At 45.9% G+C, this 27,906-nt stretch overlaps 1 protein-coding gene and 1 pseudogene across 4 annotated transcripts in view; one reads left to right on the top strand and one right to left on the bottom strand.

The window, feature by feature from the left end:
* Positions 1–1,914: 1,914 nt before the first annotated feature.
* On the bottom strand, positions 1,915–5,054 carry LOC131840548 (fibronectin type III domain-containing protein 4-like; annotated as a pseudogene).
* Positions 3,248–27,906, top strand: part of EIF2AK2 (eukaryotic translation initiation factor 2 alpha kinase 2) — a 38,303-nt gene continuing 13,644 nt past the window's right edge. Inside the window, exons 1-11 of one of the 4 annotated variants that reach the window (XM_059188658.1) lie at positions 9,018–9,242; positions 11,710–11,847; positions 14,750–14,881; positions 15,468–15,588; positions 17,088–17,245; positions 19,011–19,137; positions 19,680–19,762; positions 19,929–20,022; positions 22,180–22,214; positions 23,438–23,500; positions 25,008–25,130. In XM_059188658.1, coding sequence (XP_059044641.1) covers positions 14,763–14,881; positions 15,468–15,588; positions 17,088–17,245; positions 19,011–19,137; positions 19,680–19,762; positions 19,929–20,022; positions 22,180–22,214; positions 23,438–23,500; positions 25,008–25,130 — 923 coding nt within the window. In that variant the 5' untranslated portion in view covers positions 9,018–9,242; positions 11,710–11,847; positions 14,750–14,762. Of the gene's footprint in view, positions 3,355–9,013; positions 9,243–11,709; positions 11,848–14,749; positions 14,882–15,467; positions 15,589–17,087; positions 17,246–19,010; positions 19,138–19,679; positions 19,763–19,928; positions 20,023–22,179; positions 22,215–23,437; positions 23,501–25,007; positions 25,131–27,906 lie in introns of those variants that run through there. The other 3 variants (XM_059188659.1, XM_059188660.1, XM_059188657.1) reach the window with 3 other exon arrangements.

Genomic DNA, 27,906 nt, shown 5'->3' with positions numbered 1-27,906 from the left:
TGACAACCCGCCACGCTGCCGCAGCGACTGCCGCTGACGCGCTGTCGCTGACGCTAACGCTGACGCGAGTACAGCGAGACACACTTCGCAAAGTCACCACAGAACTTCGCTGTGAAGCAGAGAGAACGTGCGCAGGCGCAGTGAGGTCTAGGGCGGGACCGAGAGGACGCGAATCCTCTCTTCAACCAATCCTGTCGTTGCTTGCAAACTCAAGCTCAAGCCACGCCCACGATCCCTCCGCAAACTCGAGATCGTATGGCATCGCGGTCTTCCTCCCGCCTGGATTGTGAGTAAAGTGTGGCTGAACACTTCTTTTAATCCTTACAACCCTGGAGGAAGGCCGGGCGGTTGCTTTCATACGTTTTGCAGCAGCCCGGATTGAACCCAGATAGGCTCTATGATGTGCACGGGGTATCACAAGGCTAATAATGATAGCTAACCGAATCCTCAGGATGCGTCTGCCAGGTACCGTGCAAAAGATTGTAGATGCATTATCTCATTTAATCTCAAAGACAGCTTTTGAAGGGGATGGCATTATTAGTTCCATTTCACATGCCAGGAGACTCGGGGTTAGAGGGGTCCCTTAACAAATGAACAGTAAAGGATGTAACTGGGATTCAACCCAGAGCTGATGCATTGAAACAGCCTTTATATTCTGAACTCGTAGCTCCCTATATCTATGCAATGCTTCTATACCCCGTGCCACTTCCATCCCAAGAGATGAGGTGTCCAGAGTCCGAGATGTGAGTGTTTCCGCGCCAGTGGCCAGTGAGAGGTACTACTGCAGAACTGGGTAGCAGTGGATCAAAGACTGCTGCCCAGATCTGGATGCTTTTGTGGTTCAAGGCAGAGGGCCAATGAGAACTGGGCTTATCTGATAGGATGAAGTTAAGTTTTGTAATACCTGGGGTTGGAGCTTGGTGAAGTAGAAAGGATAATGACTTCTTGATCTGTTTGGATTGGGGTCCCTTTCAGAATTACTGGTCTAAATTCTTGGAACATGCCAGGGAGACTGAGATGCAGAAAAGGAGCGTTCATACACCTCCCCTGGAAAGATCCGCAGTTGAGAAGACCTATTCTCCAGAGAGTATAGCATATGATGTCCAGATTCTGGGTTCTGCAGCTTTTCCCCCACAGTGGTATTTCTCTCACTGGCACCATCCTTGGAATTTAGGAAACAGTAGAGGAAAGCCTCTACTTTCACAGGAAGGAAGTAGCCCCAGAGCCCAAAGTATAAGTCTTTTGACAGGGGAGTTCCAACCCCTCAGTTTTATTTCCATAATCCTCCTCTGGATATAGTGGCAGAGAGTGAATATAATAAATGCATTTACACTTTACAGTTATTATTGACTTTGACCGAATCAGCAGAGACAGAGGCAGACGAAACAAAAGGAAAAGTGAGTGTGGGGAAGACTAGAAGTACAGGAGTGCACAGGATAGGAGCACGTGGCACTGAAGGATCCATTAGTGGAGCTGCTCTTTCATTTGTCCCAAAACACTGTTCAGTCCTTTTCTGGAAATTAACTCGAGGCTGATGGAGGTGTCAGAGGAATCAATGTTGAAAAGCTTGGGTGTCAATGTGGGCAGTGAAGTTAAAAAGGTTACCGGCCCCTCTCATGTGGTATGACCTTCGTTTCCACAGATGCAGGAGAATTTATATACCCCCCCTTCTTTGCCTTCTCCCCCCCCCCCCCCCCCCGTTCTCACTGAACAAAACAAAAGGAACTAGGGCTCTAGTTTTCTACACCCATTTCTGTCCTCTCCCCCCCATTCAAGGCTACAGAATCAAAACAAACACCTTAAAACAATGTTAGTGCTCCTGTCGAGTTGGTGGTGGTGAGAGGCCCTTGTGGTCAGGGGAGAGACAGTGGGGAAGTGTCTTCAGCTTACTGTACAGTATCCCAAACAGTCATCTCCAGTTTGTCCAAGAACATTTATTGGAAAAATGTCCAAGGGGTGAGGTCACCAGCAGCTGGGGGGGCTACCAGGTGAGACGGGGAGCCCCTGAGACTCCGTGGAAGACATTGGAGTAGTGCAGTGCAGCATCTGCCTCCAGACCCAGACAATTCCTTTGAGTTGCTGGGGGAGGGGGAGTACCCAAAGAACCCTCCCCCTCTGAGACCCAGAGGCAAGATGTGAGGGCAGCTGGGGATGCCGAGAGTCCTGATGCAGGTGCAATGGGGGCCCATCTGGGACCTAGTGGGGTACAGTTGAACAAGTGTCTGTCCCCCAGACCCGGGGGATGGAAGGACATTTCCCATCTGATAGCCATTCCCCAGGTCCAGGGGCACAGACCCCAAGAGACCTACCTTCTGGCCCTGCTGACAGTGGAAAGAGGATGGGCACCAGGCCTGAGATTGTGGGAGTGTCATTACCCTCTAGGAGATTACGGGATCCTTCAGTCTTGGGCAGATCACCAACTGAGGCTCTCCCTGACCCTGTCCCCATCCCCAGGGTGTTAGTGCATCTGTTTTCGAGTTCGGTTTCTTCACTCATACATCCATGGTGTTGATGGATAGTGACTTTTTCTGTTAAAAAAAAAAAAAAAAAGGCTTGAGTCTCTCATGTCAGGAAGGTAAGAGCCTCCTCCATCCCAAATATCCATTTCCCCTCTCTTCCTGCCCCTCTTTGGCCTTCTCCCTTTCCCTGACTGCTTCTAGAAGCAAAATCACCCTTCCCTCCCTCGCCGGCCTCACATCACATCACCTGTCTCGTCCCCACCGGCCTTCCCTGAGGACTCTGTTCCGGCCCCTTCCCCTTCTCCTTGGGGTTGTTGTTGGAGTGGTTGTCCTTGATGATATCATACTGACGGCAGAAGAGCCCGATGACAGCTGAAACACAACAATACAATCTGCACCTTGATCTTTACCTCCCCACTCACAGCCTTGAAGGGCAGTGAGATACCCACTAGCTTTCTAGAAAATCTGAGAAGAAAACCCTTGAATTTCTGGTGCTCATATGCGAGCACCACCCTCTTAGCCTTCCTCTCCTCAAACTTCTGCTCACCCCCAACTAAGCATCTCCCCGCTGCATTTCCCTCCCTGCCTTTTCTCCTGAGCCTTCACCACCTCCCACCTTCACTGAGCCCCCACTCCCCCATTCCTTGGTCCCCCGTGCAGCTGCTCACTCACCGGCCCACATGAGCAACACCACCACAATGATAACCACTTCCCCTGTCTGCAATGGTCGCTCTCCCTCCAGAACCTCAACTGTGATGTCACCTGAGAAGAAAGAGATAGACTCCAAGTTATGGGGAGCGGCCACAGAGCTCTTCTATGCAGACCCGTAAGGATGGAGAGTCTGGGGCCAGCGTTGCCCCTGAGAGCCCCTCTCTAGGAAGCTGTTGGTTGACAGGTAGGTAGAGACCAAAAAAGCAGGACTGTTGCGGGCAAGTATTCACGCAGATTGCGGCGGCTGGGAACAGAGGGTGGGGAAAAGGAAGCTTGAAAGCCCTTCTCCCAAACGATTCATTATCAGCCTGTTTATACCCAGTCCTCTGCCAACCTTTTCCTTTCGTTTCTTGGCAGTATGATGAATTAAGTCATCCTTTTATTCATCTAAGCTACACTGTGGCTTGTTTGGGGGGAAGTAAACAAGAGGCTGAAGGGCAGGTAAAAAGCCAGAGAATCCAAAGCTTTCGGGAGTGGAGGATAGCTGAGCCTCTCACCTGGGGTTAAGCTGCTGGAGGGTAGCTGGTCAGAACCCTTGAGAGCTTGGAAGTGCACCCGAGGCCCTTGGGGGCTCTCTCCCCGAAGGCCGATGATGCTCCGACCTGCACGGTGTAGTCGCTATCTTCAGCCAGTCCCCAGAGGGCACAGGCCCTGGTGGCGGTGTTCACCTCCCGGATCACACACTGCCCAGGGCCATTCTGTCGCTGCGGGGAGATGATGGGACAGGAGGGTGGTCTCACACCAGTCCCAGGACTCAAACATCCAAGCACTCCACGAAGTAGGATGACAAGGGCAGCTTGAGCCAGGGGACACCAGCTCCCTGATTCCCCCACCACGGGGAGGGGAGCTTTGGTCCCCGGTGGGGGTAATGGAAGGAAGGCTCAGAGTTCCAAGGACACAGGCTGAGGGAGCAGAAGGGTGAGTCGTACTTGCTAGGAAATGGAGTAGCCAATGACGGGGGACATTCCAGGACACAGTGGCCGAGTTGGCTCTGAGGTGAGTGACTGTCACATTCACAGGAGAGGGAGGCCGGTCTGTTGGCTGCCAGAGTGAATAGGTTAACAGGTCCCAGGTACGGACTAGCTCTGCTCGACCCCACTACCCCTTTACTCACCTGCTCGCACAAAGCCCAGGTCACAACTGACCAGCAGGAGGACCGTAGGGCTTAAATATGGGGAGAGGGGCATCAGCGAAGCCATGGTCCCCACCGAGTCCGCTGGGAGGCACTGGGGCATCCGCTTGACATCCAGGCGGGGCTCCGGGAGGTGGCAGGAGTTGTTGGGGGGGGGGGTGTCTAGGACTGCCCAGAACGCACGCGTGGCAACAGCTCTCCCCGGCTCCCCACCGCCCACAGCTGCCCCGGATCTCCCCGTTTCTCCCCACGCCTTCCCCGCCCCCGCATCGCCCGGGTGTCCCCAGTGCGCTGCTCTGCCCGGCCCACGCCCACCCCCGCCGGTCCTCGCGGTCGGTCAGGCCTCGGGGGGCTGCTCGGTGCCCAGAGGGCGGCCCATCGCCCTGCTCCGTGGCGCTGCCCCTGCCCCATCCCGGCGCGGGCCCGGCGCAGCGGGCAGCGCGGGACCGAGCTGCGGGCAGAGGGCAGGTGGAGGCGCAGCGGGAGCGGGCCGCGGGGCTGCGGGGGACCCCAGAGCTCAGACGGGCCGCCTAGTCTGTCCCTGAGCGGGGGGCGGTGCCGGCGCGGCCTGGCTGCTGGCCGGAGTCCAGGTGCGGGAGGCAGTGCGGCTGCTCCGCCGGCCCCTGCAGCGGGATGTGACCGTCCCGGCTAGCTAGCCGCCGCCTTCTGCAGAGCTGGCCCCGCTCGCTCCGCCGCAGCCGAACCGGGACGTGCCGGCCCGCCCCGCCCCGCCGGGGTTCTCGCCGCCGTCATCCCCCTCACCCCCACTCCCCCGACCCCGTTCTCCCGGGGCTCCTCCCACGACCCTCCCATTGGCGGCCTCCCGGGTCCCCTTGCCTCTGATCCTGGCTCCGTCCAAGGAGCCTGGGGGGGGGGGGGCGTAGGGAGAGGTGCAGGTGCGAGGGTCTCGGGCACCCAAGAGGGCCCCTCCCTCCTCGGGTGGAATTAGCCAAGTTGGGAGGAGGAATCCCACTTCCCCTGCGGAAGGGGACAGAGTGGCGAGATAATTGTTCTAAAATCAGTGAGTTCAGAATTCACTGCCGCTGCTGCCAGTACTGCTGTCACCACAGATGCCCCATACCCTTGGAGAATTGACAAGGGAAACTGGAGTCCAGCTCGTGTACATACCACTGAGCACAGACGCTTCCTTGTCAGTTCGTTCGGTCACAGAAGGATGGCCTTTTCCTCCCTTCCATGTTCCAAGTCCTGTACCACAGTTTATCAGTCGCTGCAGAACTCAAATTATGCCCAGAATCTTAACTCCGTAGAAATCTGGAAAATGTGAATTTACCCTTCCATACATTATAACCCAGGGGAGAGGGAGACATTAGAAGGGAGTGAGAATGAAAGCTAAATAAAAATTAACAATATCTAGTGCAGCCCACTGCTTTGGCTAATAAACTTTCAAGCAAACAACAGAACTATGTTCCCACTTAAGACTGCCGTTCCTTCCTTCAAATGAAAACATGCTTATCCTGCCCTCTAATCTTTACACCCATTGCGATGTGATGTTCCTTCCTCTTCTCTTTTAGTCACAAATTCCACTTTAAGACACTCTAACCTAAGGACTATCTTATAACATTAACCACCAGCAGCAAATCTCATATAAAAGGAAAGGATAAAGCAATGAAAAGAAGTTCATTAATACCTACAAAAACAAAACAAGGAAGAAAAATGCATAGCTTCTATGGTCCTTTATTCTGCAACAGAGAATGAGACCGTAGTTGGTGTTTATTACTTCCTTATTCATTGTTCTCTTTGCCCTCAGAAATCTTCCTAGCCAGCACGGTGGCACAAATCCTGAAGGACTTGAGCCCCAAACAGTCCTGCCTTGTTGAACAGCTATAGATTTCCATTAACATGTAACACTGAGCAAGGAATTACTAGAAGCAATTTTGGAGGAACTCCAAAGATATGCTTGTCCCTGATACTGTTGTATGGTTGCATCACTATTCTCCCTTATCGTTCTGCCCAGCCACTTGGGTAACCCCCTTATTTCCTTGCTGGCCTGATGACGTCATGATCCTTGCAATATCCAGATGCAGTTTCAAATTTCTATTCAAAGAATTGTGTGTCCCCCTAGTGGAAACAGAGCCGTATATCATAGGAACAGGAAGCACTATTTTGCAAGTACATAGCAAGGTTTATTTTTTATTTTATTTTTTAAAAGATTTTATTTATTTATTTGAAAGAGAGGGGGCATGAATGTGGGTGTACAAGCTGGGGGAAGGGGCAGAGGGAGAGGGAGAAGCAGACTCTCCACTGAGCAAGAAGCCTGACACTGGCTGACCCCAGGACCCTGAGATCACGACCTGAGCCAAAGGCAGATGTCTAACCGATCGAACCATCCAGGAGTCCCGAACTAGGTTTAATTGTGGGACACAACTCTCTCACTTTTACTGTTTCCGGAGTTCATGTGTCCCAGCCATGAAAAAAGTAGCAATTTGGTTTAGAACATACACTATCCATGAAGGGCAGCACACCCAGCTTGGTAAGTGCTGTCTTCTACTTGGGGCTGTAGCTGAGTCTTCATTACTCTACCCTACTGTCCAATATGGCCAGTTGCTTGGGGTAATGAGGTTCATAATAAAGTCATTGACTCCCATGGCAGTCACTTTTTCCTCTGTAAAATGGGTCTCTTAGTGAGGGATACCATGATGGTGAGCAAGGTATTAAGAATGTCCACCAATGTTGATGCTGGCAAAAGCACTGCTGGAAGGAAAGGCAAATCTGTATTTTCATTTAAATGTTTACCCCCCAGAGGGCAAATCCCTGCGCACTCCCTGATGGAAGGGTCCTAGCATTACCTGTCTGCCACAAAGTGGCTGGCTGGTCTCCCTTGGTGTCTGGTCTTCTCCACGGGGGCCCAGAATTGGTCCCTGATGTGAGAATGTTGGGTGCTCAGCCCAACATCTGACTCTGATCAGTCAGATCAGCCTTGATGAGAATTTCATGTTGATGAGCTCATGTACATCATATGTTCCTACTGCCACAGTCTCCTCATTCCTTGAAGAAGCACCGGCGAGGCTGGGGAAAAGACTGACCAATGTCTATAGAAGTCTTCCTGCCCACTGCTTCTCAAAAACTTCCTCAGAAGTGGATGCCTTCCATGAACATTCACAATATGCTCCTATTCTGTGTCCAACTGGTCTACCCACATCATTTTCCTCAGGTCACCTTACCACCAATCCTCTGATGTTGTTCCTTCCAAAGCTCTGACTATCCAGCTAACTTGGTTTTATCCAAGCCACTAGCTTCCTCTCTTTCCACATGACAACTACTACTCAAGGTTTTGTCCACGGGGAGGATTTCCTTTCTTCCGCTATACTTTAGGGCCACCTCACAGAGGGGCTGGTGTAGTACATCAGTCCACTTCTGATGAGTGCCAGTGTACTGTGCTACATGCAGCTTTTCGTCTCTCAGTCACCTGGTCACAGGGAACCTTCCACGAGCTCAGTGATGTGGGTTGACAGAACTTGTCTTTTCCTTTCTTTAAATGGCAACTTGTCACTGATACTGCCATTGCTGCTGCCACAGCCACCACATACCCACAAAACCGGCAAATGGTCTCTTGCAGATTCCTGCATTGCTGGAGTTTTTGTCATCTGGAAATTCCCCAGAAAGATGGCTCTACCTCCTATCATCCTTACAAACCTTCCACCAGTACTTCAAATTTGCGAAATTTATTTATTTTTTTCATTTGCGAAATTTAAATCATGCCCAGGACATGAGCTATAAAGAAAATAGAGTGTTGGGGCACCTGGGTGGCTTCGTGGGTTAAAGCTTCTGCCTTAGGCTCAGGCCGTGATACCAGGGTCCCAGCATGGAGCCCTGCATGGCATCGGGCTCCCTGCTCGGCTGGGAGGCTGCTTCCCTTCCTCTCTCTCTGCCTGCGTTTCCGCCTGCTTGTGATCTCTGTCTGTCAAATAAATAAATAAAATCTTAAAAAAAAGAAAGAAAGAAAGAAAGAAAGAAAGAAAGAAAGAAAGAAAATATAGTGTTTAGCCATTGATAGCCTGAAATTCCGGCGTTTGTCGGCGAGAAGTGGAGAGGGACTCCTAGAGCCGAAACCAAATACTGAACAAATATCCGAGGTCCATCTCGGCACCACTGCAAAGATGCTGAGGGTACAGATTTCTGGTTCTAATCCTAGTTCTCCTGCTTCCTGTGTTAACGGCTCTGTGCCTCAGGCCTCAGTTTTCTCATCCGTTAAATAGGTATAGCAATGGCACCTACTTGTCAGTATTGTTGTAAGTCCTCAGCACTCCTCAATCCCCGTGTCTGTTTCTTACAAATCGAGGACTACTTAGTGGGGCTTTGGTAGGCAAACTCCACGCGGTCCCACAGGGAGCAGGTGGCTGGTGCTTAGAATGGCACTGGCAAGTACCTGTTGAATGGATGGATGGCTGGACACTGACCTAAGGAGGGCTATGTCCCCAGGGCTCTTCGCCCCGCAGCCTTGTAAAAGTGAGGAGGTAGCAGGGTGAAAAGGGGACATACTTTGGTGTTTTACAGGCCTGACCTTGAGTTGAATCCTGGCTTTCACACTTACGAGCAGCAGGACTGTGGGCGAGTTAATTTACTCAGTTTCTTTGATCGTGAAACGGAACGGATAATATCCACCTTGGCCGACCGCGGGCGCTGGGGGCCCTGGGTGTGCCCGGTTTCTTCCCGCTGACGGATCTCGCACACGGGGGCGGGGCAGAAACAGACGCGGGAGCCCGGGTCGGAGGGTAGGAAGGTCCTTGCGCGCCTGGTGGCCTCCGGACGACACGTGGGTGCCAGCGCGTCCGGCGCGAACTCCGAGCGCGGTTCCAGTTTCGCGCGATCCAGGAGCGGGAGGGGGCCGGGCGGCCGCGGCGGAAGGCGGAGCCCGCGGGGAAAACGAAAGCGAGAGTGAGCGGTCCGGACCCCGCAGGAGCTCGGCGGCGGCGGTGCGGGTGAGTAGGGATCTGGGCGTGCGGGGAGCGCGGGGGGCTTCGGGGAGAGGAGACCGCGCGGGCGCGGCCAAGGGCGAGTCCCGGCCGGGGATGTGGACGCGGGTGAGAGGCCCCCGACCCGTGGCCCGGCCGCGCGGGAGCGCTGTCCGAGGCCCGCAGCCGAGGTGCGGCGCCCTTGCCAGAGCCCGGGAAACGTTCGCGCAGCGCAGTGGGGTCTGAAAGCCATTTCCCCCACCCCGCGAGGAATTTCTATAAGAGCAAGTAACGAATTTCCCCAGCTGGAGTGGCGGGGGATCTCGCGGAAAACATAAGTTGGGAACTGTGACAGAAGGGAAATACAGAGGCCTGGATTTCCCATAGATTGACTAAATAGGCCCTGGCTAAAAATCTCCTGCCTACACAGTTGCTGTTGTTTCCCAATTGCCCTGCCTTAGCGCACCCCATCCCACCCTTTAGCCCCGCCCCAACCTGTACCACCCTGTCCCCCATATCTTTTCTCAGCGCCGCAGCAGAGGGGATCCTTTAAATCAGGTCCTTAAAACAGGACCCTCTGCTCGGATCACCCCAATAGCTCACCATCCCATCAGAATTCGGTCAGTGAGGGTGCCAGGGTGGCTCCGTTAAGCCACGGATTCTTGGTTTCTGCTCAGGTCATGATCTGGGAGTCCTGAGATGGAGCCCAGACCCCAGTCGTCTGGAGCCTCCCTGCCTCCCACCAAGTAGGGCCAGGAGCCTGCTTGAGATTCTCTCCCTCTGCCCCTCCCCCTAGCTCATGCGTGTGCTCTCTCTCAAATAAGTAAATTAATCTTAAAAAAAAAAAAAAAAATCAGTACATGGTGCTGACAAGGCTTCTTGCTCTCTCCACTGTGACCAGACAGGCCTCATTGTTGTTTTGGGATACAGGAAAGTACATGCCTGCCTCTGGGCCTTTGCACGCCTGTTTCCCCTTCCTGGAAAGCTCTTTCTTCCCCCAGATGCCTGCATGGGTCATTCTTTTGCTTTACCCTGTACTTCTGGCAGTGACATCAAATCAGAGCAGCCTTCTCTGAACAACCAGCTGTGTAAAAGAAACCCCGCCCTTCCCTGCCTGTTCACCCTTTCTCTGCTTCAGTTTCCAGCACAGTAGTTACCAGCCAGTGACATTGTTTTATGAATTTGTCTGTGTTCCTCCTCTAGGAAGTTTACAAGAGCAGGGTTTTGTGCACCGGTAGTAATAGGTTCTCATTAAATATCTGTTTAATGAATGGCAATTTCTAAATTCTCTTTTGAATTAGAGAATAGTGAGACTTCCTGTTGGACTGATTTCTTTAGTACTTGAAACAGCTCCCAAAGGAGAGCTAAAAGGTAAACTCTGCTGTCAAGAGCTTAGAATTTGGGGCAGATTATGCTCTTCTTCACTTTGCTTAGTTGAACCTGAAGATCCATAACCCTGAACCTATAGTTCATTCATTGAACAATCAAGATCCTAGTTGTATGCATGTTGTAGGCCAAGCATTGTGCAAGACCTGGAAGGGGCGGGGTCCTCAGGGAGCTGGTAGTTGGCCAGAAGGGACAGAGGCCACAAAGTAAGATGAAGAAGGTGATTTTTGCTGGAGATTTCCTTTAGGAAAATGAGAACAGAGAATCAAAGCAAGATTTATTGACAGTAGTTGAAAAGAAGCCTGATTTTTTTTTCCAGACTTGGAAGTATTTTTTCAAACATGTTAATTCAGCACTTTCTTAGTTTGCACATATATTTTTTTTTTTTCAAAGATTATTTATTTATTTATTTGACACAGAGAGAGAGAGAGAGAGAGAGATCACAAGTAGGCAGAGAAGCAGGCAGAGAAAGAGGGGGAAGCAGGCTTCCTGCTGAGCAGAGAGCCCGATGTGGGGCTTGATCCCAGGCTCCTGAGATCATGACCTGAGCCGAAGGCAGAGGCTTAACCCACTGAGCCACCCAGGCGCCCCTTGCACATATATTTTACTTAAATTTGGACTGGCTTGTCCTTCTGATGATGGGTAGTTACTTAACATTAAAAGTGCTGGGGGCTTAGAGTGGATGATAGAACTTCAGGATATAGTTGCTAAGGGTTCTTCCATGACTGCTCTTCTGATAACTGTGGTCCCCTCCCCGCCTCATGTATGGTCTCATGGTTGGGACCAAAGTAAATGACACTGGTTCCTAAAAATAATGGTACAGCTGAAGATCCTTATCAATGACCCTTGGGCCAGGCATGTTCTGGTATTCAGAGAGTTTTGGATTTTAGCGAGGTAAGCCAGCGTAAATCCTGTCTATTGCGGAATGTTCTCAGGAGACTTGGGGGGGCAGCCCTCTAGAATAAAACCATTTATGTAGTGAAATGTATACGTGAACAACAAAGTATCATGAAAACTATAAATAGCTCATGTCCACTCAGGTCTAGACAGGGGGCTACAAAGCTATCAAAATCAAAACGAAAGAAAAAAAATGCATCTCCGTTTTTAGAGCTTTGTGGATTTCAGAATTGCAGACCAGGAGCACCATTTGTTGAGGGGAGGACTCTGCTGGATGTTTTTTGTCTGATTTCTCTCCCACAACAACCTCTGAATCTGCTGTTTTTGTTCCTGTCTTCAGGTCACAAAGGTAAGGTTCAGAGAGAGTTTAGCCCAGAGCAGTGTGACCTCTAGTCTGACTATCTCCATGACACTGAGCAGTAACGTGATGGCTTTGCCTTTGTGCAGACTCTAGATACTCCCAGCACGTGCTTCCAGCCACCATCATTGCTCACCCAAACAATGGCAGCAGCTTCTGCTTGTGCTCTGCTCCACTACCCACACCTGTCCCTGCCCCCAGACTCTACTTTTCCCATAGTGTCAGAGTCATCACCTAAAACATAAATCCACTCACATCCCCCCTCTATTTAGAAAATGTCCAGTCCAATGCAGTGTCCAGGTATTGCAATCGGAATACCATCCATTGGTTCTGACCATGACCTACAAGGTCTGTGTGCATGGCACTGACCTCTCTGACATATTTCCTACTCTTTCCCCCTCATTCACTGGGCAGCAGTCCCCTTCTTTTTGTTATCCCCTCCAAAGCCATGCTGGTTCCTGAGATACACTTCCCCCATATCTTGATATAATGGACTTTCTCATTATTCAGTCTTCATTTAAAATTGCCTCCCAAGAAAGGTCTTTTGTGAACACTATGTTTAAAACCGCCTCCCTTTTATCTGTCCCTGCCTACCAACTCACCCTCCTATGCCACACCCCTATTTAATTTCATTATAACACTTCTGGCCATCGGGTCATCATATGTCCAGCCTGTTACCAGTTTCTGTGCATGGTCATTTTCTGTCTTCCCTCAGTGGAATGCAGGTCAGGTGTGAATTTGTCTTGTCCACATCTGGATGGATACTCATTGTCACAATAATGCCTGGCACTTGCTAGCCATCCATTGAACAAATGAAGAAAGGATGCATGGAAAGCAGCAGATGAAGAAAAGGGAGAAGACGAGGGGGTTTTGAGTAGAATATTTAATTTTAATGAGTCGTTCTTTCATTTTCCTATGCACCATCCAAGTGTTCAGCATTTCCTGCTTGCCACTAGGTTTTGGTGATACAAAAGGAGTAAGACATAGAACTGCTTCCCAAATTGCTAACTGACTGGGCTGTTATGGGAGCTGGACAAGGTGGAGTGGTGGGCCCTTGGAGGAGGACTGGCTGCCCCCCCAACATCAAAGAAAATGTGGGAGCCTCACAGATGAGTGGGGGTTGCCTGGTGGACTGAGGGTGCAGATACTGCATTCAAAAGCAAAGAGACAAGTATGTGACAAGTCATGCAGGTGGGGAAGGTCTGTAGATATTCATTCATTGATTATGGAGCCCTTATTCTAACAGCCTGGCCCCATCCCTGTTATAGGTCATGGTCTCTTTTGGAAGACAGTCAGTTATATAAGCAATTGCAGGTAAGGGGACAAGAGCTGTTGTGGAGCACGGGACCATGACCTCTTCCAGGGTGTCTGGGAAGTGACATCTGAGCTGAAACCTATAGGAAATAGGAATTGACCAGACGAAGGCAGTGCATGGGGTATAGTCAAGAGCATTTCAAGGAGGCAGCCTACTGGACAGAAGCAGTTAGAGTTAAGAAGTAGTCAGAGTTAGAGGTGTTCTTTTGATAACTATCATTGTGTAGGTGGAATTTAAAGCCTTAAGTCTAGAGGGAGTTTGTGTTAATAGAGCAGAGAGGAGATCTAAAACAGGGCCCTGGGGCACTAGACTATTTAGAAGAAATAGTCTGTTCAGGTCCTTTGCCAGATTTTTACTTGGATTGTCTTTTTATTGTTGAATTGTAAAAGTTCTTTATATATTCTGGATACTGGACTCTTATCAGATATATGAACTAAGATATCTCTTTCTTTAGATTTTCATTTTCCTCATAGTGTCCTATGTGACACAAGTGTTTTTATTTATTTTTAAGATTTTATTTATTTATTTATTTATTTATTTATTTAAGAGAGAACAGAGATCCAGGACCCTGGGATCATGACCTGAGCTGAAAGCAGACGCTTAACCACCTGAGCCACTCAGGCACCCCTGTTTTTACTTTCAATAAAGCCCAATCTCTCTGTTTTATTTTGCTGCTTGTGCTGTTGCTGTCATTGCGAAGATTCCACTGCCAAATCCAAGATTCTGAAGATTTGCCCTTATGTTTTCTTCTTAGAGTTTCATAGTTTTGGCTCCTATATTTAGATTCTATATTTTTTTATTTTCATTATGACTTAAATCATTGCTACCCTCTTGGTCTAATGAGACCCATAAACTAGGGTCATAATTTACCCAGGTAAATTTACCTACAATTGACTAATGCACATTTTAAAGGGAAGATTTTTGGGATTTCATAGGGGAATCTGTTTCTGTATAGAGAAATCTTTTTTTTTTTTTTAAGATTTTATTTATTTGTTTGTAAGAGAGAGAGAGTGAGAGCGAGCACAGGCAGACAGAGTGGAAGGCAGAGTCAGAGGGAGAAGCAGGCTCCCTGCGGAGCAAGGAGCCCGATGTGGGACTCGATCCCAGGACGCTGGGATTATGACCTGAGCCGAAGGCAGCTGCTTAACCAACTGAGCCACCCAGGCGTCCCAAGTATAGAGAAATCTTTAATGATTTCATAAACTTCACCTTACATATGTACTCCTGACCTTTTTCTTCTCAGCATGAAGAATCCTAATTCTACCCATGTAGCTCAAGCAGGTGGACAAACCCATGTCTGACCCTCACTGGAAACAGAGAGCAGAGTAGAAGGGAAAGTCCCATTTCCTTTTTTTGCCAGTTGAGTTTTAAAAGTAGAAAGTTTTGGAGAAATTCAATTGGTGTGCAAATCATGAAGGAAAAGGATTTTGTAAGAAAGTCTTCTCTGGATTTATGTGGGGCTGAGATGAGCCTTAGAAAGAAGATTCTTCTTATCCTGTTTTGTCTCCTACATTGGATTGGGAAAATCAGGTTAAATATGTTCTGTGTCACTTTTTTCAAACATCTCTTCTGTTCTAGGTTACTAGAAGAAATGGCCAATGTGCGTCCACCAAGTTTTTCTATAGAAGAACTTAATACATACTGTCAGAAGCACAACTTGGTACTTAAGTATTATGAACTGTCTAAGAAAGGACCTGCACATAACTTAAAGTAAGTTGCTATTTTTTTTTTAAGATTTTTTAATATGGGGCGCCTGGGTGGCTCAGTGGGTTAAGCCGCTGCCTTCGGCTCGGGTCATGGTCTCAGGGTCCTGGGATCGAGTCCCACATCGGGCTCTCTGCTCAGCAGGGAGCCTGCTTCCCTCTCTCTCTCTGCCTGCCTCTCTGCCTACTTGTGATCTCTGTCTGTCAAATAAATAAATAAAATCTTTAAAAAAAAAAAAAGATTTTTTAATAGTATTATCTCCACCCAATGTGGGGCTGGCTCTTAAACTCTGAGATCCAGAATTCATGCTCTACTGAGTGAGCCAGCCAGGCACCCCAAATTGCTTTTTAAAAAGGTATATCTCTCTAAAATATGAACTGTAAGAATGGCAACTCTGACACAATTTTGGAGTCAATAATTTAGCTCTACAGCAAAGATGATGTGCTATTCTGCTGTTTGTGTGTCACTGCTTAAATTCTATATTGAACCGGTTAAAATCTTCAAGGTCACAGGAGGCAGTGTGACTGGAACACTTGTCCTTAGACAATGCATGAACTTAATAACATTTTGTGAATATTGTCTTTGTAATCAGGTTTACATTTCAAGTTATCATAAATGAGAGAAAATATTCAGAAGCTGAAGGTAAATCAAAGAAGGAGGCCAAAAATGCTGCAGCCAAATTAGCTATTGAAAAACTTAACGAAGAAAGCAAGGTGAGTAAATGCGCTTTTAAACTTTACTCGGGGAGAAAACACCCACAGACAGAGTAAAGCCATTCACAGGTTCTCTTCCATTCAGAAGTTCAGTTCTTTTTCCCCCATCTCCATTTCTGTAGAGCCCTGAGTGAGAGGTTCATCTAGGAAGTAGTGGGCAAAGCCTGCCAATATCTATTTAGAGTGCCAGCAGTAGCCACTGTCTCTGAAGTTGAGTGAGTGGGAAAGGCAAAAGCGAGAAATGAGCTGGCAGGAGCACCCCCAACCACTGGGGAATAGAAGGACAGTGGAGAGGATGACAGATGAGCAGGACAGGTCATGGAGACCCAACATTCGTGGAATTGGTTTCCCAGAGGCTGAGACCAGAGTAAAGAGTACAGAGAAAGCTATCTGAAGAAATTCCAGTGTAAAGTGTTTCTGAAATAAAGGAAAACCTCGATGCAGAAAAAAATAACTCAACAAATACACAAAAATACAGATCTGCCAAGAATGTCAATCATTGGGAAAGTCCTGAACTCTAGGGATGATGAAAAAAATCCTATAAGCATTGAGGCAGATAAAGGAAGTTATTTAAGATGTAAAAATGAAGAAAAAAATATCTTGCTGTCCACAGCATCGTTTCAAACCACGGGATAACAGAGAACTGGCAATAAAATGAGACAAGTAGTCATTTACATGTGGGACCAAAGAAGATCTTTTCTCAGATACTGAAAATCTTGAAAACATTGACTTTTAAGATACTTCCCTGAAAAGTCTTCCTCAAGGATGTCACCCTTGTAACAAAACTGGGAAAAGTAAATCTGGCAAAATTACAAACTCACAAAATGTTAATGAGCCTGAGAAGTTAGGAAAGGAACAATAGAATGCCTTCCCCCCCACCACCCCCCCCAAAAAAAAAGCAGAAGAAAGAAAATAACAGCAAGGCCAAACGTTAATGTAAAAGAAAATCAAGAAATAATAAAGAAGGTCCATAAAGCCAAAAGTTAGTTCTTTGACAAGATTAATAAAGTAGAAAAACTTTGGACAGGGTTTTGTCAGATTAGGAAAACGGTAGAGATAAGAATGGAATGAATGGTGCTGTTATATTACTCTTTCCCAATAAGGTGTGATCCAGGATATAGCTTTACTTGTACATCGGCTATCTTGTTTTTTGAGATTTATAAAACCTAACATGAGGTAGACAGTGTTACAGTATTTTGGGTGGATAAATGAGGAAGTTGACTACTTTGTTTTTCTGTAGGAAACTATAAAAGGATGGTTCCTTTTATAGTTATAGTTATAGTTATCTAGTTATAGTTATTGTTATCTTTTTCTCATGGGTTTTTTTCTGGTAGAAAAAGACATATACTTAGACTTTTACTCAAGAAGATAGTAGACTAGGGCAGTACATGAAATCTAAGTTGTCTTTCAAATTGTTCATAGTAATTTTATTAGAGGAAATAAAATGGTTAAATCTTTGTTTTCATCTGTATTAAACAAGATTTTTTTTTTCTTTGTAGGCAGTTAGTTCTTTATCACTGACAACAACAGATACTTCAGAAGGACTAGGAATAGGATCCATTGAGAATTTCATAGGCCGTTTGAATAGGCTTGCCCAGAAGGAAAAGCTATCTGTAAATTATGAACAATGTGAACTGAACAAATCTGGGCCAGAAAGGTGAGATGTAGTTCATCTTTTCCTTCTGTCTCATTATATCTAAGCAATAGAATGGGGTTGTTTTCATGTCTAATTTTCCAGAAACATTTGTCCTCCTTTTTGGGGCCTTTTGCATGGAAGGTTTTATATGACTTACACACAATTGGTCATTTTCATAATTAAAATATTTAATTGCTGAAGATGGGACCCGTATACATTAATGGATTGATTATGGGGAATCCTTTATTTCTGAGGTATATCTGGATGGTTTAGTCTACAGGAGACCTAAGAGAGAATGGGGTGCCCTGCTGGGGGAGGGGTGTGTGGAGATGGTCACAGGTCACAGGGGGAGTGGCTGTGTGACAAAGACTGGACCACAGGTGTAGGTAAAATGACTCTTTCACCATCATCAGATTAGAGAGCCATTTGTCTAGGTGTTTGTCCTTCAAATTCAGTTAAATGGTGTCACTCTCTAGACAAATATCATGTCTTAAGAGAAACGGGTTTTAGCCATAGGCTGTGAGGAGACCCAGATTTAAGAAATATGAAGGGTGAGACGGAGGAGAGTTTCAGAATTGCCAAGACTTTGGAAGTGAGGATAAAGAATGGATAGGAACTGGTAAAAGCTGAAAGTAAATGAGCCTGAAGGAAATTGCTTCTTGGCTACAACCAAAAAAAAAAAAAAAAAAAACCTAAACGACAAATAGTCCAAATAACCACTTCAGGATACCAGCCTCTGAATTGACTCTGAAAAGTTATGGCCTTTGAAAACTCTGATGGCTTTTAGGCCAGAACCAGGAAGAGGAAAACAGAAGAGTATTCTTTGGCATGGAAGAGTCCACAGTGAATTGTGTGAGTGGATCTCAATAAAGTAGGAGGCTGTTCTATTGTCTCAGAGCTCACCTGTTTGCTTCCTTGGGATTAAACACTCTAATATGAGTTACCTAAAAGAGAGAAGACATCTACTTAAGGGTACCTGGGAGAATAGGGACCGTACACACCACCCAGTCACTCAATCTAGTTCTGCCTTCAGGGTCCAGGAGGGAAGACTCACCCTGGTTGGATGTGTTTGCCTCCATGGCCAATAATACTGGAATAATTTTGAAGTAATATATAGTAACTCCCTGATGCTTACTAGGTCCATTGCTTTTCCACCTTAACTAGAGTTCTTCTATAATTGGACCCTTGCCTCACCACAAATATTCTTACATCTCCTATGAGGAGGGCATGGACTTCATGGAGCTCTTGCACTATGGGGATTTCCTTAGGTCTGGGGACACATGAACAGGGAGCAGATAATCCTGAAGTTAGAACCCAATCTCTGATTTGCCCATTCCCTACAAAACACTGTAACCTTATTGTTTCTCCTGTAGAAGTCCTACTTTCCCAACGTAGGCTTTTTCTTTCCATTTGAGCATCTCTGAAAAATTCCCCAGATCTCTCTTCCTTCTCTACCTCTGGATCTTTTGACCTTTGAGGAATTTTTTAAAATCCCCATCAAGTTCCTTTTTCACCAGATCTTTCGGTGAAGCAACAAAAAGAAGTTGCCTGAAAAATGCGAGCGGAGACATCAACCAGTCCTGGTTATTCTAGCAAATCGGCCAGCCGTCTTATCAAAAATTTATATGCTACAAGATACAAACTGTAAACCTACCCATTAAGTTAGGGGGATTTTAAGATCTTTGTTCATCTGTGTTTGTTTCCAAATCCTGAGTTAGATTTACTGTTTTTGTTTGTTTGTTTGTTTTTTGATATTTGGGTGAATATTCTTTATCGTTTCTCCTAGATTTTATTATAGATGCAAGATTGGACAGAAAGAATATGCTGTTGGCGAAGGTGCTACTAAGCAGGAGGCAAAACAGATGGCCGCGAAATTTGCATATGAGCAGATAGAGTCAGAGAAGGCCTTCATGGTATGTACTGCCCTTGGATTTAACTTATAAATTTTAAGATTCTTTTTGAAGTGGATTTGACGTAACACTGCATTTAGATGATGCCAAGACAGCCAGTCACAGAGCAAAAGGATTCCTCCATTCTGTGTTTCATCAATGAGCCACGAGCCATGGGGCCAGGAGACCCCAGAGAGCAAAGTTCTGTTGGCAACTCGGGGTTGTTGGGTGCTTTGGGTTTTTTGAAGGTTTTATTTATTTGAGAGAGTGAGAGGGAGTGAGAGAGAGAGTTTGGGGGGTGCAGAAAGAGGGTGAGAGGGCGAGAAGCAGACTCTCACCCTGAGCAGGGAGCCTGATGTAGGACTCGATCCCAGGACCCTGAGATCAGGACCTGAGCCGAAGGCAGACGCTTAACCCACTGAGCCACCCACGTGCCCCCAGGGTCGTTTTTTAAATCTAGATCAAGCATCCATAAATAAATCTGGTAGTTAGCACACAGAGACCGAAACGTGTGGAGAAGTGATGTAATTGCTCTTAAAACTCCTAAGGGGTACTCTTTCTTTCAGAAAGAGGACTCAGCAGCATCCAGTGATTCTTGGACTACTTTGTCTAGTGACTCCAGAAACAGCACTTTGGTGAAAAACATATCGTAAGTGTGGACAAATAGCGGTGATATTTAACAAATTTAGATTGCTGCCTGAGAGGTCACGTTTTTATGAAAATGCTTAATGTTTAAGGAGAATTTAGAGAAAGAATTCTGATCAACAGAAGATAGGCAGCATTGACCAATTAATAATGATCCCCTTTTCTTCTAGTGCCTCTAAATCACCACTTGAAAATGATTCCTCACCAAATGCACCGGAAAGAAATTGTAACAGCAACAGTGTCAACACTTCTTCATCTCCTCTGGTACAGTATTAGCCTCTAGCTTCCTGATCATCTTTTTCTCTGTTGTGTTTCCTCATTGAACAATTGCCTCCAGTCCTCAACCGTAATTTTCCCACTTTTATCTCATACACTCTAGTTTCCTATTAATATGTGGCAGCATTTTGGCTTTCTCCTTTCTTTCTTTTCTTTTCTTTCTTTCTTTTTTTTTTTTTAAGATTTTATTTATTTGTTTGTTTATTTATTTGTCAGGGAGAGAGAGTGCGTGAGCACACAAGCAGGCAGAGCGGTGGGCGGAGGCACCCAATGAGGGACTCCATCCGAGGACCCTGGGGTTATGACCTGAGCCAAAGACAGCGGGTTATAACCCTACTGAGCCACCCAGACATCCCTCCTTTCTTTATTAACCCCCGCTCTTCACATGCAGAATTCTTCCACTGATCGCTTACATCTTCCTCTTCCTACTCACTTTTATGTTTCCATATGTTCCTGTGATCTCAGACAGTACTTCATAATGTCCTTTAATATTTAGTCTGATTTAAACAAAAGTCAGAACTAAACTTAAAAACCAGATAATTTTTGTGGTGACAGTTCATGTTGCACAAGTGCCGTATTTATAACAAACTTGAAACAAATCAATAAGAAAAAGAAGGGCAGCTCAGAAAAATGTGGAAAAGGATCTAAACAGAGCAATTCAGAGAAGAGATACCCAGATAGGCAACAAAAATATGAAAAGATGCTTTACTGCATGGTAATAGGGAAAATGCAGTTCAAAACAGCAGTTAGGTACTTCTTTAAACCCATCACCATGGCAAAACTTGAGTCTGGCGATACTAAGTGTTGCAGAGCGGTGTTCCCGATTGTAACGACCATGTGCTGTGGGTAGAAGTATAGGTTGGTACAACCATTGGGGGGAACAGTTTGGCCATATGGAGCGAAATGGAGGGTGTGGATGCCATGCCTTCAAGCAGTTCCATTCCTGGGGATGTCTCCTAGAGAAGCACTCCTACGTGTGTACAAAGAAACATATTTCTTGCAACCTCATTTGTAACAGGAAGAGACTTAAGAAACATTGTCCATTAACAGCATGGCTACATTAATATACTGTAGTCATCACACAGAGGGAAGTGTTCTGAGCTCATAAACTCAGAGTTTGATGCTCCCCCCTCCGTGTCAACATATTCAGATTGGCAATACTACAAAACCTACCAGAATAACAGGGAATATGAATAAGGTATAGCTATGTGAAATTAACTTTTGAGATTTTGAGAGTGACGATTCCTCTTTTTTTTGCTAAATATTAAAATTATTAATTTGTGCTAAAAATGAAATTATTAGCATTGTCATTTTTTTCTTTTTCTTTTTTTTTTCGAATTTTTTTAAAAGATTTTATTTATTTATTTGCCAGAGACAGAGGGAGAGAGAGCAAGCGAGCACAGGCAGACAAAGAGGCAGGCAGAGGCAGAGGGAGAAGCAGGCTCCCTGCCTAGCAAGGAGCCCGATGTGGGACTCGATCCCAGGACCCTGGGATCATGACCTGAGCCGAAGGCAGCTGCTCAACCAACTGAGCCACTTATTTGTTTGGCAGAGAGAAAGACAGCGAGAGAGGGAACACAAGCAGCGAGAGTGGGAGAGGGAGAAGCAGGCGTCCCACTGATCAGGGAATCTGATGTGGGGTTTCATCCCAGGATCATGACCTGAGCTGAAGGCAGGCGTTTAATGACTGAGCCACCGAGGGACCCCTAGCATTGCCATTTTTAACTGATAACCAGATAAGAAGCACTTGGGGAATTATTTTAGACTGGATCCCTGAGCTCCATCTGAGTCTTTAGCACTGTAGAGGACTGTGATGTACGCCTTCTTATTGACACCCACTGGCCCAGGGGGATCACCAGGGGGTCTGTGGTCTGTCCTGGGGAAATCAGTGCTTCTGCTGAACTTGCCCTGATTGCTTTTTTGTCCCCCTCCCCTACTGACTTATCTGTCTAGTTGCTATAACAGTGAGAACTTCAATCTAGCCAAGTAAACTGAGAAGCAGGGCTTGATGAGAATACCTAAGTTGATGAGGCTCGTTCATCTAATGAACCAGAAATATCACAGAAACATCTAGAAGCACAGGAGGATAAAGCAAGATAACTGATTCAATCATCTCAAACTGTTTTTCATTTTCTTTTGTTCCAGAGCAATGTCAGAAGTAGTGAAAAGAAGGTGAAAAGGTGGGTATCGTGATGCAATGCCCGTATTTGGAAATGAAGTTTTGTTTGAGACTTAGGCTGTTAACTTTATTTACTAGGTCTTCAATATTGGAGAGTACTATATACCCTTCTTTGAGTGGAATTTCAGAAGTAGAAAGCATGGTTAAGGATCCCCCAAAAGCTTGAAATCTATAAACAAGTGATTTTACATACGTAGAGAAGTCTTTGAATTTATGTACACACTGCACTGTAGAGGAAAGGGCCTGTGGGGGTATCACTAGAGACATTGGTTAAGGGCATTATTTTGGACGAGGCTGACAGAAGTGACCCTTGGAGAGGCACTTTCCAGAGAACTGCATTATTTTGCAGATAGCAGGTAGGGTGGGGTTGGTCTAATGACTTGGGTAAGAAAAGGAAAAGATCAAAGGTTCTATTCATAACGATGGATTGGCTTCTGGAGCAGAAGAGAAAAACAAAGATATAACTCTGAGTCATCAGTGAGGATGGGACTGCAATAGGGACCATAATGGGCCACCAACATATTCTGAACCAGAGGCGATGTGTCAGGGAGCGATGATTCCTGATGTGGGTGTTTGGGTGGAGGAGGCAGGAGAGGTGTGTGGAAGGTGATCGGACATCTTGGTTATCATGGCAGTGACGAGGGGTGAGGAGAATTTGCAAGACCAACTGTACGGGAAGAGAGGACAGGATTTGAGGGAATAGAGTTGCAATAATGGGGTGAAGAAGAGGCAAAGGAGAAAGGATTTGAAGATTGGTCTTTGTGGATGAGACACAGATGGGAATCATGGGCACTGATGGGGTTAAGGAAGTTCAGGACTTGAGGGCTTAGGGGGAAGATAGCAATTTGAATATGTTTAGTTTTCACTGGGGCTTGCACTTCCCAGAGCACATGGCTCACCACCCTCCAGGAATAAAGTACAAAGACCAGGAGCAAGGAGATCTGTTTTCTTTGGATTTGAGTCTGTAGGGGAGAAAGGAGAAGCGGGTAGATCACCAACATTGAATGTGGTAAGGCAAAAAAGAAAAGGAATCAGGAAAGGAATGAAAAATTATTAGTGGACAGGGGAGAACTGTCAGTATACTGTTTTATAAAAGAAAGGTTAACACGTTCTACCCTGTAATTCTAATAGTGGACTCAGAATATAAAAAAAACTAGTGCCTGACATAAAGTTCTCTTTTATTTGAGTTTTACTTAAGTTTTATATTCTTCTCTTAAATTTTAGAACTTTGGCACCTACCTTTAACTCTCCTGTGAACAAAGAAAACAAGTACACTGTGGAAGAAAGGTAAGAGGGAAACCTGTATAAAAGATCTGTTTAAGGATATGTTTGCTCATTTGACAGATCTTCTGAAGGGACTATTGTACACCAGCCAGATTAATTCTATTTCTCTCTGAACAGTTAATTTTTTTTTTTTTTAGTGCAGTCAGACCCCGAAAGGATCATTGTCTCTTGGAGAAGTAATGTTTAGATGAATCCAAGTGGAGTGTGGTAAATGTAGATCTGTGTGATGCTTACGTGAGTTTCTCTGACATCCATGGAAGTTTTTAATATTGAAGATATATATTTCTTTAAGCCAGTGATTTTAATTTTTTCCAAAAGACCCCCAAAGGAATCGAAGTAGATCCACTCGAATCTGTTTTCCATTTTCCAGCTCCATTCCAGATTTCATGTTGAAAAGAGTTTCCTCTTGTGATAGATTATGTGTTTGGGTTTAAACAAAATATCAAAAACAAACGTGAAACCTATTTGCAACAGGAAGACACTGACCTCATATATACCTGGCACTGTGCTGGGCATTGGATCTAGAGCGGGAACAAATAGAAACAGCTTCCACCCTCACAGAGTTTTGTGGGGATGATAGTTACATGAAAAATCTGTAATTATAATCTCTGGTCAGAGGTGTGAAGGGAAAGCAATGACGAGGTACAAAATGAAAATAGGACTCTTGGGTTTAGTGTGAGGGGTGAGGCAAAGGCTTTCTGTGGGGTCATCCATGTGGGGGCGCCTGGAGGATGAGTTAAGCACGGGGAGATGGGCTCTGTGGCTTCACAAAAGCAAAACATGCGGAAGAGTGGAGGTAGGAGAGCTGTGTGAGTGTTCAAGGGGGAGAGGCTGTGTGCTTGGAGTGTGGTGAGCAAGGGCGCCGTGCCACTGGACAAGCTGCGGAGGGAAGCACGAGACCCCTTGTAGGCCGTCTAAGGACTTCCTGGGGTTTGCTGAGAGCAAAAGGAGGCTATTGGAGCGTTTAGGCAAAAACAAAGAGACATGCTCAGAATTTCTCCCCCTGCTTGCTGTGTGGCTCGTGGATTGGAGTAAAGCAAGGAGAGGGAGTGGAGTGTCCGAGCCAGGACGGTTCTGAAGGAGCCTGACGGGATCTTGAACTGGTGTGAAGATGTTGGAGATGAGCAAAAGTGGGCACACACCTGTGATGTGTTTGGCAAGTAGAACTGCCAGGGCTTAATGATGGAATGTGGGGCTGGAGAGAGAGGGGAAGACCAGGTAGTTACAAACGTAGGTAGGCTCAGAGACCATGCTCATTTCTCTTATGATAGCTTGGTGGTAGCTGGGGAACCAGCATGACCACGAGATATATTATGTTGGGAGCAGGAGCGGGAGAGAAACTAAGACTTGATGCTTGAAGAGTTTCACTCTTCTTATTTAGAAGGGAGCGCCATGTTTGTTATACAGTCTTCCTGCTGGTGACCTTAAGGGGGAGTGGAAGCATGGGGTGGGGGTGGGGAGAGGGCCAGGACCACAGAACTCAGAGTAACAGTGGCGTTTCTCTTTTCAGGTTTGTTAAGGATTTTACAGAAATAACACCGATTGGCTCAGGCGGATATGGTCATGTTTTCAAAGCAAAGCACAAAATTGTTGGGAAGATTTATGTTATTAAACGTGTTAAATATGATAAAGAGTAAGTACATGCTTGTTTCTTCGAATGAGAAGGTTTGTGAACCTGCACAATTCTTTTTTTAATGTCTCTCATCTTCGTTAGCAGATTATTTACTTTTTTCCTAGTCTTCCTTAAAAATGTCACTCTCTCATCAGGAGCTTGCCTTCCTCTAACATAATAACCCCATTTTACTGTGGTTATTTCACTGAAAAAAAAAATGAGTAGACCATTGTTCATTCCTTCAGTTCTGTCTTGATGAAAACTGAAGTTATGGAATCATCTAGGAAACGGTGACCTTTGAGATTTTCTGGTCTCCTCTCCTTACTTTACGAATTAGGATACTGAGACCCAAAGAGGCGAACTGATTGGTCAGAGGTACAAGCTAGTTGGTACCCATCCCATTTGTCTATTATTGCATTATACGCCATGTCAAAATGTAGTGGCTGAAAAAGAACAGGTATCATTATCTGTCACTGTCCTGTGAGTTGGATGTGTTCGTCTGGGCCATCCCCACACGGGACACGGGATCTGTTATGCATTTATAGTCAGAAGTCATCAGAAAGCTTGGGGATGCCTGAGTGTCTCAATGGGTTAAGCATCTGCCTTTGGCTCAGGTCATAATCTCAGAGTCCTGGGATCGAGTCCTGCATCGGGCTCCCTGCTCAGCAGGGAGCCTGCTTGTCCCTCTCCCTCTGACCCTCCCCCCACTCATGCTCTCTCTCTCTCCCTCTCCCTCTTTCACAAATTCATAAATAAAATCTTTTGAAAGAAAAGAGTCCTCAGAAAGCTTGGCCAGGGATGGGAAGGGGACATGGGCTAAGGCAAACGATGTGAGCAAAGGAGAAGCAGGCATGGAGTCCTAGCCACTCCTCCTCTCCGCCAAACAAACCTACTTCCTGTGCCATGGACAATGCCTTGCAGTTGAAATCCCTCCATATCCACCTGGCATCAAAACAAGACTTTTTCTTTCCACGTTGGTGTGTGTGTATGTGTGTGTGTTAAGGATTTATTTATTTATTTTAGAGAGAGGGAGAGAGCGAGAGAGAGAGAGCACACATGGGTGGGGGAGTTGGGGGAGAGAGGGAGAGAGACAGAGAATCTCAAGCAGACTTCATGCCGAGCATGGAGTCTGACACAGGGCTCGATCCCATAACCTTAGCTGAAACCAAGAGTCAGTCGCTTAGCTGACTAAGCCATCCAGGTGCCCCTCTTTCCACATTGTTTTGCTTGACAGGAATGAAGTGTTATTCCGTACATTCAGTAGCATTTTTTTTAACGGTAATAATGATGATAAGGACATACTATCTTGGACATTTTTAGTGGCTTCATAAATTAGTATAACACAGTTATGAATATACTTGGAATATTTATTCACCATGACACACGGGTTTCCTGTGTGGGAATCTATTCTAAGGATATTATCCAAATGATGGAAAAAGTTGTACAAGAGGATGTAAATCACTGTTTCACAGTGAAACATTAGAACAAATTAAATGTCCAACAATGAAGAAGTGATTAAGTATGTTCTGTTCTCTCCCCTGCTCAATGGCAAAACAGGGTGGCTCAGTGGGTTAAGCCTCTGCCTCCGGCTCAGGTCATGATCTCAGGGTCCTGGGATTGAGACCCGCATTGGGCTCTCTGCTCAGCGGGGAGCCTGCTTCCCTTCCTCTCTCTCTCTGCCTGCCTCTCTGCCTACTTGTGCTCTCTTTCTCTCTGTCAAATAAATAAATAAAATCTTTTTTTTTTAAAAGTGAGGCTTATATACTGAAAGTATTTACACGTGAAATGGTGTGATGCTGGAATTTGCTTCAGAATAATCCAGGGAAAATGAGGAAGTGAGTCAGAGCATAGATGAAACCAGATTGGCCAGGAGTTAACAACTGTTTCATCTGGGTGATGGCTAGGTAGCAGGTCATGATACTATTTGTTCTAATTTTTTGTACTTTTGAAATCTTAATGAGAAAGTTATACATGATATGTATAGATTACATAGATTGTGTAACAAGGAAAATGTAAAGATGACCTGTTATGTGAAAATAGGATAAAAATTATATACTATAATTATAAGTATATAAAAATATGTATGAAACGATCTCTCTGATATGAGGAATATGAGAGACTGGGTGGGGGGTCATGGGGGTAGGGAGGGAAAAAAATGAAACAAGATGAGATCGGGAGGGAGACAAACCATAAGAGACTCTAATCTCACAAAACGAACTGAGGGTTCCTGGGGGGGGGGGTTAGGGGAAGGTAGGGAGAGGGTGGCTGGATTATGGATATGGGGGAGGGTGTGTGCTATGGTGAGTGTTATGAAATGTGTAAGCCAGATGAGTCACAGTCCCGTACCCCTGGGGCAAATAATACATTTTATGTTAATAAAAAAGTCATTAAGTTATCACCAAAAAAAAGTGTATGAAGAAAGACAGTAAGAAACAAACCAAAATAATCACTGATTGTATTAGGACTGTTAATTATGAGTACTTTTTCTTCCTTTAGTCTTATAAATTTTGTGACATGTAGGTATAGAACTTTTCAAGTTTAAAAAATGGGATTATAAAATGTTTGCTTACCCTCTCTCACCCTTGAAATCTCAAATTTATTAATTCCTTGTAGCACAGAATTTTGCTCTTAATCCCATATCCATGTAAAGCTCCTGCAGTCTCCCTTTCTCGGCATAGGAGATCTCCTTTGTCTGTTTTTGCTACACACTGAAAATTCTGATTGGCGTTCTTCAAGTTGCCTGGGTTACCCTTGCAGCCCAAACAGGGTTGGCTTGTGAAATCCAAAGTGATTTTAA

Source organism: Mustela lutreola, chromosome 9 (assembly GCF_030435805.1).
Source record: "Mustela lutreola isolate mMusLut2 chromosome 9, mMusLut2.pri, whole genome shotgun sequence".
Classification (NCBI taxonomy): Eukaryota; Metazoa; Chordata; class Mammalia; order Carnivora; family Mustelidae; genus Mustela; species Mustela lutreola.
This window is presented reverse-complemented; position numbering and strand designations above follow the sequence as displayed.